The sequence below is a fragment of the Mycetomoellerius zeteki genome, unplaced genomic scaffold (genome assembly GCF_001594055.1).
Source record: "Mycetomoellerius zeteki isolate Tzet28-1 unplaced genomic scaffold, Tzet1.0 scaffold149, whole genome shotgun sequence".
Taxonomy (NCBI): domain Eukaryota; kingdom Metazoa; phylum Arthropoda; class Insecta; order Hymenoptera; family Formicidae; genus Mycetomoellerius; species Mycetomoellerius zeteki.
The window spans coordinates 3,306,390-3,317,798 of NW_017256436.1; the positions used below are offsets into that span (position 1 = coordinate 3,306,390).

General features: G+C 37.4%; 2 protein-coding genes across 4 annotated transcripts in view; one reads left to right on the forward strand and one right to left on the reverse strand.

Moving 5' to 3' along the window:
• Positions 1 to 3,217, reverse strand: part of LOC108720301 (uncharacterized) — a 105,631-nt gene extending 102,414 nt beyond the window's left edge. The window contains 1 exon segment of the mRNA XM_018444219.1: positions 2,773 to 3,217. The gene's annotated coding sequence lies outside the window, so the exon portion shown is untranslated.
• Positions 3,218 to 4,184: 967 nt separating this feature from the next.
• On the forward strand, positions 4,185 to 11,409 carry LOC108720298 (sialin). 3 transcript variants are annotated; one of them, XM_018444214.1, is made up of 10 exons: positions 4,460 to 4,531; positions 4,990 to 5,224; positions 6,089 to 6,294; positions 6,583 to 6,804; positions 6,942 to 7,026; positions 7,460 to 7,626; positions 7,906 to 8,055; positions 8,450 to 8,582; positions 10,100 to 10,353; positions 10,879 to 11,172. In XM_018444214.1, the coding sequence occupies exons 2-10, from the start codon at positions 5,140 to 5,142 to the stop codon at positions 11,170 to 11,172; spliced, it is 1,596 nt and encodes a 531-aa protein (XP_018299716.1). In that variant the 5' UTR covers positions 4,460 to 4,531; positions 4,990 to 5,139. The 3 variants fall into 3 exon arrangements, with proteins under 3 accessions (XP_018299718.1, XP_018299716.1, XP_018299717.1); XM_018444216.1 differs by lacking the exon at positions 4,990 to 5,224 and having other exon boundaries at positions 4,185 to 4,531; XM_018444215.1 differs by lacking the exon at positions 4,460 to 4,531 and having other exon boundaries at positions 5,140 to 5,224; positions 10,879 to 11,409.

Below are 11,409 nucleotides of genomic sequence, written 5' to 3' on the forward strand. Positions count from 1 at the left end.
TGATAAGCAACGGTATTTTCTTGAAGCACGTACGCGTCCAAAACGTGACGGTCAACAATTGAATCGTGATGCCACGTAAAGATTATATCGCAAAATCGTGTCAGGTTCTTATAATTAGTAGAACTCCGCTCTAAACTTCAGCTTCTTGAAATCGTCTTATACGAGGCTTTGACCAAAATGTCATCGTCCGATGAACAAGAGAAGCGTCGTAATACGACACCGGAAAGACACACATTTATTTTCTTCTACGATTCGTGTCGCGCACAAAACACCGGTAGCTACACCTGCACTGAATCGCACTCGGTAGATAGGTAAGTGAACGACCTTAAATGCAACGGTATTTGTGATTTTCAAAGCACGTTTGACAACGGCACGCACATACCTACATGACGCGCGTAGAGGTACCACATGCCGAAACTGCTCTGGTTACCTCGCCCGGATCCGTTGCGACGACTCCGTCGCGTAGATTAAAGCCTAAGACACAATTGAAAAGCACAGGCAATAGGAACAGGGAATAATAGATTTCAACCTATCAGAAATAATCATATATACCAGAATACACGGTTTTTGATAAGTTGATGAATAACAGAAAATCTGTTATTCATTATTCCTGTACTTTTCAATTGTGTCTAAAAGATTTATACTGGCCATAAACTATTAACTTATTCTGTAATTTGTAAGAATTGACCAATCACAGTTGAGTATTCCCCTCTCATTTGACTGTGATTGGTCAATTCTTACAAATTACGGCATAAGATAACAAATGGTTAGTAATAAATAATTAATCTTTTAGACCTTAGACATTCGTATGGATATAAACGGAATGATCTTCGTGAGCTATATTGCGGCAGAATATATCGAGGAAAATTAAGAATATTTAATATAAAACAAGAAAAAAAAGAAGGTTTTTAACGGTTAAGTTGAAACGTCTTAAGTGCTTGAATAATTCTATGTGAATTTATATACTACCTATGTAGTCATTTAAATTGCGCGCCGAATTTATTTTTCGGTCTTGAAACGCAAACCGATTGAACGACAGTAATAATATCACAAATTAAATTACTTAGCAATTTACTATATTTAATATAATTTTTTCATTCACGTTGTGCAATAAATGGATAAGATGGACGAGCAGATAAGATTGAGATACCTTCTGTTACAATATATTTCATAATATAAAATTTCAATATTTAAATTTAGGTTTATGTTGCGGATTATTTATGATAGGAGGAGAGACTATAAGTCTTAAAAGAGAGACGAGAAAAGTATTTATCACAAAATATTTGTGGACAAGAATAAAAAGTAGTAACTCAGAATTAGTCAATGTTTATAGATGTTAATTAAGCACATCTTGAATTTGTCATCGATTAACATAAAGATCGTAATATTGAGAAATAAATTTATTCCAGCGATGTTATCATGTTTTGGAAATATCTTTCATAATAATATAACAAAGAAGGGCTACAAGTCTAAAACTGTTTTAGACTCGTAGCCTTTCTTTGTTATATTATTTAATTTATTACCTTTTAATTTATAGTCTTTTTACTTAATTTTAATCTTTCATAATGTTAGTTTCGAAATATTATTCTGCTCTTTTTTTCGCATATTCTAAGAGATAGAAAGATGACTTAATAACATTCAACTTATTTCAATGAATGGCAAGTTTCAAGAATTATCATATGAATACGTTCACAAGAACGAGTAACAGTACTTAGAGTTCTAATATAAACTAGCATAAAAAACAACGAAGGAAGTGCGCAAATCTCCTGGAATTACGTTATTAGTTTGACATGGTGGACAAACTTGTCTGATTTTTATACAGTCGCTATCGAGAATGTTGATTTTTGAAAATCGAAAACCGGCATGGCACGAGCACGAAATCGCTCGTATTTCTAGATGGCAGGAAATGAAATTCGAAAGCCAGGGACCTGTTGTGGATGATCCTACGATCAGAAATATGCCTGGACCCTCGAGAAGCACATTCCAAAGGGAAGGTCGCGGGAGGAGGAGAGAGGAGGAAACGAACAAGAAGAGATAGGGAAAAGGGAAATTTTATTATGGTTCAGTATACAAGTTCTTTAAATATGATCCATCAATAAAATACATTGGCGTACAGTCATAATAATTACTTTTCTCATATCGCAATCATTTTTTACGATAAGTAGAGAGTGATGTAGATAAAACGAAAATAGATAATATCTACTGCGTAATTATCAGAGCGAGAGTACAACAAGGAGAATTGTAGCGATAGCGAAGATAGTAATGATGAGAGTAATTCTAATTGTACTGCAGCAGATAGTGGGAAACATTTTCACGATACATAATAGGATAATATTGGTGAAACAAAAGAGGAGGCGCTTATTATTAATTGCAAGTCTTCCTGCATCAGCACCAAGTCTAGTTCAAAGATAGACTGAAGAAGTCGAAAATTTAAAAGAACTGCAGAACGATGGTGAGAGTGAAATGGATGGGAATGCGAGATGAACAAGGATCTGGATGAGTAGATATAGAAGAAGGAGCGGGGATGAAGGAGATACGCCGGCACGCATTCCATTCAAAGGATCTTTTGGTCGGAATGGACCCGGGTGCCCTTCGCTAGTTGCTCCGGAGGGCCGTATTGTCCGCGTCGGACCATTCGCGGCTAGCGGCACGAGGGGCCGGAGAGGAGGCGGGAAGGGATTGGGGGAGGTGGTATCGCGGACCCCAGCAGGGCACCCAACTTAACCTCTCAAAGCAAACGGTCAAAACGCAACCAAAACGGAGTCCACTTACCTCGTTGTTGGTTTGCGCCGTGCTGCTCTCAGATGATCCTTCGCTCGTCATTCACCGTCACGACCACTGTCGTTTGCGGATATCCTAAAGCACTATCGTTGATATCACAGTAATAAAATATAATTATATGTCACAAATGTCAAAACACCCGGGCGCCCTGCGCGCTGCATCATCCTGCGTTCGTTTGAAAAGCGATGCTCGGTGCAGGCGCGACTCCGGAATTCGCAACGTGGATTCTAACTCGATCTTGTTTGGGTTACCACGTCGTTTGTGTTCCCCTATTTTTCGAAATTATACACTACGTCGTTGTAATGAACGATTTCTTACACATGTGCGTACTGATCGCCGCGGATAAGACACGAAAAATGCGAAGCCGCAAGGATCGCGCGCTCCGCCTCGAAGCGGCAGATAAGTGTGGCAGACGCCGATCGAGCGATGTACTGTCGTTTTGACCTGCCTGCAAACTGACCAATCATCGCGCAGGTGGCATCCCGCTGTCCCAGCAGTCCCTGACTCCCTGCTGGTGGCAGGCGCAGGAGAAGGGACTCAACCACCTGCCGCGCGACCTGCTGGAATAAGATCAATATAAGAGACTCCAGGTTTGTTTAAACAGTAACCTGCCAACTCTCTATTTGGTTGTTGGTAACGTAGAACCTCGTCCATCTACAATGAACACTGGATCATTCGACATTTTGAAACATTGTCAAATGAAATGTTTCGATTTACACTTACCTATAGAATCGAAATGTCTGCTGGGGTTTAGAACAAGATTGCTGCTCCAGATTTGCTTGAACGACAGTCAGTCTATACTGATTAGTCGTTGGTAATATAGAATTACATCTATAAACGACGGATGGTAGATGATTCAACGTTCTGAAACATTATCATTGAATGAATAGTGTTTCATTAGGTTCACAAAGATGAATATTTAAGGCTGAAATTATTAATGAAGTTTTCTTTGTTGCCACTTATTGATAGAGTCTCTCACATTAAATTACATTATTCGAAAGTAGGAAAAATATATAGTACTTTTGTGTTTACCTAATAGAGATATTAAAAAATTTTTTTTTTCATCAATGACTCTTGAAGAAATAAAATGCAACTTTGATGTATTTATCAATATTAAAGATTGTGGAATATTATTTTATTTATTGGCAGATTGAGAGAGAGAGAGATGTAAACATTATAATATTTTTTTAAATTTATCAATAATACAATCCAGAAACACTTTTCGCTCCATTAGCGTCACAATGACATTCGTGCATAATAATATTGTATATTAATTACCAATATTTCTTGCTAAATCACGTGTCATGATCATTGCGATAAAGCCAGGAAAAATCCAACAATTGCGTTTGAAGATCTTTATCAGTAATGAGGTTTAATATATCGCTTGGCGACTCCGACGTGGGGAAAATATTACGAGGCGGACCTCACGCGCGGTGCTTCAAGGCTGATCCGGCATAGGTACTTATTGTATCAAGTCTCGTTAACGGAGATGTTCATTCACTCGCACCGGCCAGATGACCAGTATGGTTCGCGTAACTCATCACCGCTGTCGCGTCCCATCAACCTCGTATCGCGCGATAGCAAAGTGGTCGAAAAGATCAACGGACTTATCGATGATATGTGCCTAAAGTATCGGTTCTACATCATGGAAACGCAATCGATGTGTCAACTCGTTTGACGACGATGGCAGCGCTGGTTCGTCTTAAACGCGGTAGCGTCCAGTTGAGACACGCGGCACTCGAGGTCAAAGGTACGTTGTGCCCTCAATCGACTTCCCTTGGCAACGGGTTTCCGGAATTTTTAATGCATTATTATTGCGCTATGATTACGTAGATAAACGATTTGCGACGCAAATATTTTACGTTTGTCGAGTTAAAGGAAGTGAATAACTTATCAATTATTCATATAATATATCGTGAAATGACGACGTAATCTTTAGTCAGATTCTTGGAATGTGAAATTAATTTTTCCACATTAAAAATCTTAATGTTATTATATATTCGATTTCCAATATGGAAAAATTTTAGTTATAAATTATAAATTTGGTGTCAGCATCCTACACTTATCAGTGGCGCTCCGATTACATATTTATCTATAATTCGCATGAAACGAACTAGCGTTAGGATCAGCAGAAGCGTAAAAATCACTATTTCTTAGATTAACACTATTGAATTAATAGCGTTACGCGTTCATTGTCTTGTCAAAAAGTCAGCTATTTGCGTTTCATCATTGCCGAGCCAAAGTCGAGGTCACCTGTATACTCGGAGTAGTGGAGAGATAGTGCGCGAAGAATCAAACACTGGGGCGTGATAAGAGCGAGATGTCGCGGTCGATCTCATTATTTTTGGGTTCTGTGAGATGGCAGACTTCGTCAAGAGAGGTAGCGTGCAGTTCGTTAAACGTGGCAGTTGTCAACTAAAACTCGCTGCGCAAGAGGTTCGAGGTTCGTCAAAATTCTAATCACTGTAACTAATTTTATTTCTTACATCGTGCGCGTGAGATCTAATTTTATTTCGCGTTGTCGCGCGGCCAAACTTTAAGTAACTTCTTCATCCATACTATTTATTGTCTACTTTATTTAGTGTCTTATAATTAATTATTTATTTTAACAAATTAATAAAGGGAGACAAATTAATAATTTTTTTTTTAAAGAGTTGCGTTTTATAGTTAAATATTTTGACTGTGATGTAGTTTATATAAAAATCTACAATCTAATATTGACGAAATGTTATGATTAGTGTTTGTGTTTTGTAATTTTACAAATATTATTTTTACACGTAAAAAGCCAATCGACACAAGTGCTGTTTAAATTTAGAATTTGTACGCAGATATTATCGTGCCAGTCGTTTGAGTAAGTTATCAAAATCAAACATTGCTGTGTTCCGACGTTTGGAGACTATGATAATGGATGTATGTACATATACATACATGAAAATTTCTTTTGTTGCTATTATAATTTGAATAATAGGGATTCTGTAAAAAATGTAAAAACTTAGCCTTGCGCAATATAATTAATAATGCATATCTACCGTTCTATTCAATAATTTTTTTATTAAATAATTCCCTCGATAGTAAATAAAAAATTATTTGATTCTTTTCTGATTTTTATTGAGATAATTTGATTATTACTAAAATATTCATAAAATTTTTATCAATGACGCAACATGATTAATCTTTTAATGATTTTTATTTGATCTTTATTGATTATGAAATTATTTACAAGTTTTTAACGATTTTTTTATCGGTAATTTGATCAAATTGATCGCGACTATTACTATTATCATGTAATTACATTGCTATTTGTTAGCGGCTGTACGAGCGCGACACATCGTCGCTGGGCTAGTCGCTGTTGGATTTGCGCTTTGCGGCGCAGTCGAAGTTAGCTCCTCCGTCGCACTGCTGGCGAATCAGAAAGACAATCATGCCATCATCGATACTTCTTGGCACTGCGATATGTTGGTTAATATCACCAGCCGTAATCGCACCGAAGACTTCGAAATTATATTCATGGAGGTACATATATAACTAAATGTTTTGCCTTATAGCATTTCAGTGCTCTCTCTATAAATCTCTCTACTTTTATTTATCTAATAAATTTTTATTCGTTAATACGAAAGTAAACTAAGCGAGATTGATGCTGTGATAACGCTTTGTTTTGCATTAATAATTAATGATTAATTTGAACTATCAGTCTTTTCAAGCTATTCCAAGAAATAAATGTACATGTTACACTGAAGAACAGTTATGCTTAGCAACAAAACATTGCAGAATGACATTTATAATCCATGTTATGAACGACAGCTGCCACAGGAGGAGCGAGCGGAATCGATTATGCGTGAGGCGTTCTTATGGGGACAAGTCGCCGGTCCGATCCTGGGAGGTTGCCTGGTGTGGGGCCGATCAGGGCCCTCCATGGTATTCTCACGTGCGGTTCTTAGCGCCTGCTTAGCGTCTCTATTAGTACCTGCAGCCTGGCGCGGACCGTCGCATGTCGCGCTTCGGTTGTTTCAAGGATTATGCACCGTAAGTCGGCGCCGCGCAGACTTTATTACCTCCGTTTCCAGGCGCTTCGCATTGACGTGAACTCGATTTTGCGTAGCACCGTAAAACACGCCGACATAAAACATTCGCGAGAATCATTACGACATCCTCTTTCGCAGGGCGCAACCATGCCTGCTGCTCACATGTTCGCTATGACCTGGTTTAAGAGCAATCACAGAAGCTGGTACTTCAGTTGTTATGCAGGTATATTGGTGATTGCGAGTACGACCGTTTAAATGATAAGTAAAAAGAACCCTCCGAGTCGTTCATTATTATAATGTTTTGTAGTAAAAACATATTTGCATATTTGCATATTCTACGACAGTGATGCGCAACCTTTTTCTAGAATTACTTTCAGAAAGCCATTTTTAGAAATAGGTAAAATCTCTGGAGTACGTAACGTTCATTTTGTTTATATAAAATAAAAAATATGATTTTATGTTTTTTCGACTATGTGTCGGTGGATCACAAAAAATCCACAGGGCTGCAGATTGCGCATCATTGCTCCACGACAGTATATCACGGCAGCATGCTTTTCAATTTCAAGATATCTTTAAAAATATTCTTCACTGACAACGAGTGCTACCAGTCTACATGATTCAAGTTACTCGACTAATCCTAATTCCCATGCTTTAAGCTGTTAGCGTGGGTTACTGCCTCACTGGATGGCTGGGCACCGCGGTGGTGCGAACGTTCGGTCGCGATTCTTTGTGTTACGGTCTGGTTCTTTTGGCACTATGCTGGTATTTCGCCTTCGGCCGATTTGTTAAGGACACGCCAAAGTCCTATCAACATGATACAACTGTAAGCGACACTTCCGATCTATTTAGCGAACATTCGCAACATTTTTGAAAGTTATTAATGTAGTTGGACGTGTTAATTAGTAGTCTGATAAGAATTGACATAGTTGAAGGCTTCTATGTAGTCTCTAGAAATTTTCCATTCGCTAATTAGTACCTGTGACAAACCTGTTGTGCGACGAATAACATTGACTTACCAGATTACTTAAGATTTATCACATGTATGTACCTAGCCTATTAGACATTTTTTTAAATGTAACTACGAGATTAGTAATTATCGCAGGCAGCTGTGATACCATGGGGAAAGCTGTTGAGATCCGTACCCGTTTGGGCGTCCGCAGTGGCGACGATGGGTAATCAGTGGGGTGACGCGACGCTTGCACTTGGCATGACGAAGTACCTGAAGCTTATCTATGGGTTTTCTACAGCTAACGTAAGTTGGCTGAGATTATTTTTATTTCGTTATTATCATTTTAACACTAAAAACATTTCATAAATATTAAAGTGAACAAATCGCGCGAAATATAATATTAAAACCAAAAAGATATAAAATAAAAAAGAGATATAAACTTTAAAATTCAAAAATTATAAGTTTACACAAAAAAAAGTTATTAGGCACCAAAATCTGCTTTGATTAAATAAGATTTTCTTCTTATTTGTGTTGTTCACATATCGATCGATTCTCACTTCTTATTGCATAAACTTTATATTAGGTACGACATGTTAGGATACAATATTTAATGTTATCCAGACCGATATTACGGAGATAACTGCGAACTCGTAGGTTTCGCAGTCTCACCTCGTTATTAAATTGTAATTCAATTCAGGACTCAGTGTTGACCACGTTACCTCACATCGGCCACTTCATGGCTGCGTTGACCTGCGGCCTCCTGGTAGATCACGTCCGCGAATCTAAAATAGTTTCCACGACCACGGCGAGAAAGTTGGTCGTCTATACAGGTGCGTTATGTGCATTTCCGATATTACGTCTACAATATTATAGTATAAATAAAAATAGTAAGTCCACTTTTCCAATTTTGGACTCACTTAATATTCTTGCGTATGCGCAAATCGCATAGTTAGCAAGATGACGATTACAATATTCGTCAATTAGTTTCTTCTATTCAAATAAAATTATCACACTTATATGATCTAAGTTCACGATTAAATCTGGAAAATAATAAGAGCAAAGCAATTTGCTCTTATAGCTTGCCTGCGAACTGGTAACATGACTGACAGGTAGCGATCAAAGGTGTTGATGCAAAATGAATCTATTGTTTTTAATTATGTGATAACATTATGAAAACTCGTACAAGAATTTTGGCCACTTGGTCATTTTCACTCTCAACACTAACAATAAGTAGAGTAAATGTATATAAAGTACATACAGCAGAATTAATTTATATAAAAAGAGGTAATTTTCGTTTTCCATTCTTTGCAAATTTTTAAACATTTTCAATTATAAGAAATGTGTAACATGAAAATTTAACAATATTAAAATTCAGCAATATTATTGTAAATAGTACGCAATACTGATGCGTTATAGATTACTCATTTCATGCTGTGAGGTGAACTGATTGTTGGCGTTACCTTGCTCTGATTGTGAGAGTAATAGCTTATGAGATCTCATTACGATAATTGAAGATGGAAAGTCTCAAATATGTTGAGTAATGAACTAAAGGCTTTATCCCACGTAACGTAACAAGAATATTTTCTCGACACGTCTCTCCGATTCTGCTTACAAGGGAACTGCTTGAAGTGTCAAATTTTAATTTTAATGAAACTTTGTATACATATTGGTTACGTAAATAAATGAAAGTATCAGTTACAGCTAATGTATGGTTTAAAAGATGAAATCACTCCTCATATGTAAAGCAGTTTTCAGTTTTTTTTGTTATATCTGAAAAACTATTTAAAATATAAAAAAATGTTCTATATGAAAATTTTCTAATAGTAAACTTATCTTTATTTAGCTACGACAATAGTATCTTTTAAAATAATTTTGTAAATATAAATTTTGAACAAATTATTTTTTTTAAATATGACGTAGATATAAAAAAATAGAGGAAATCTTATTATAAATCTTATTATATATAAAAATTTTGTATAAAATATTTCTTATATTTAAATAGTTTTTGAGATTTAACAAAAAAAAGTTGTAAACTTTTATTTGTTTTATATATATTAGGGATAATTTCATCTCTTAAAATCGTTTGCTGGCCTCAATTGATATTTTCTAAATATATTTACGTAGTCTATATGCATACAAAGTTTCATTAAAATCAGAATTTGACACTTTGTGAGAGGTTCCTTTGCTAGTATTCTCAGGCTGCGTTCCATTTAACGTTCACAACGCTCGTGGAATCATTTCATCCTTGTTGTTTATCAAATGTTAAAACAAGGACAAACAATTCTCGCGAACATTGCGAGCGTTAAATGGAACGCAGCCTCAGTAATTCCGAATTAAATGCGATTAGCGCACTTCATCCCCGCGGCCCTTCTCTTCGTCGCCGGTTACGCTGGTTGTCAGGCCCTGGGTGCTGCCTGGCTGGGGATAGCAGCCCTCCTCGTTTCTGGCACCGCACCGGCCGGTCCACTCGCAGCCATAGCTGATCTCGCACCTGCGGAGTCACCGGCGTGCGCCGCGGCCGCGTGCGCTCTCTGCTCCACGCTGGGCGCCGCGGGATTGCTGGCCGCCAATTACTTCGTCACCCAGGCTCTTCATGGCTCCGTAAGTCGAGTTACTATGACGCAGGCACGTGCGTTATCCGCCCGCGCAAACATAATAACGCAAATAGCTTCATACAACCGCGAACATTAAATGCCGGATTACATAACAAGGATTTAGCGACGAGTCTTTCCTTCTACTTTCTACGTTTCGCATGAGTCGTCCCTCGTTGCTTTTCACTTAAATAGTTATTAATTATTTTGTGCCTAATTGCACATTGTTTTCAAATAAGAATATAATATAATCGCGTAACATTTAGGATTTTTAATTTAAAATAAAAGAAGAGTATCAGAATTTTATATTTTTCTTTTACATTTTGTTGTACACATTTTTGGAGCAATTTTTTAATTTTAACTGTTGAAAGATGAACAATTTTATTGCTCCATTTCTTAAATAATAATTAGGAGATTGCATAGAAGTTCTAATATGATTTTAATTCTCTGCGGTTGACAAAAAAATTTTTTTGAAATTTTTAAATCTAATGTTAAATTTTAATTCGCGTTTGTTCGCGACGTTCGTCCGTTTTAGATCGCTGGTTCTTGGCGATTGGTGTTCGGTGTTGCTTCTGTCGTCTTACTGACGACCGCTGCGGTTTTTCTGGCTCTCGGCAAAGGCGTTCCGCAACCGTGGATCCCATCTGTGGCGAGACCGCGAAGTCACGACGTAATCTACGAGCAAGACGCGTTGGAGCTTGATCACGAGGACGTGGGCGTGCAGACCGAGCCCTTCGTGCCCTATTCGCTCGAGGACGACATTGAGAGTTTGAAGAACGTACCCCGCTCTTCATCCATTCACTCGAAGATCTCGGTGGCCTCCAATTAAATCGCGAGTGCCCTTGTGCCAATTTTCTGTACTATTTCATGCCTCATATTGCGCCAAGGATATTCTATCCCCCCGATTATTACGATAAGAAAAACGATGTACAGTAAACATATTGCAAATGCACACGCGATAAATACGATAAATGTATATAAGGTTTAAGAATAAGAATAAAAGTTTATACGATAAAACGATGGAATGTCTTCGAAAAATATCACGACAAAAATTGAAAAACTGAAT

Coding starts and splice junctions, on each gene's coding strand:
- LOC108720298 (XM_018444214.1), top strand. CDS start 5,140: ATGGCAGACTTCGTCAAGAGAGGTAGCGTGCAGTTCGTTAAACGTGGC. Junction 5,225..6,088: donor CGCTGCGCAAGAGGTTCGAG/GTTCGTCAAAAT, acceptor GCTATTTGTTAG/CGGCTGTACGAGCGCGACAC. Junction 6,295..6,582: donor TCGAAATTATATTCATGGAG/GTACATATATAA, acceptor TATGAACGACAG/CTGCCACAGGAGGAGCGAGC.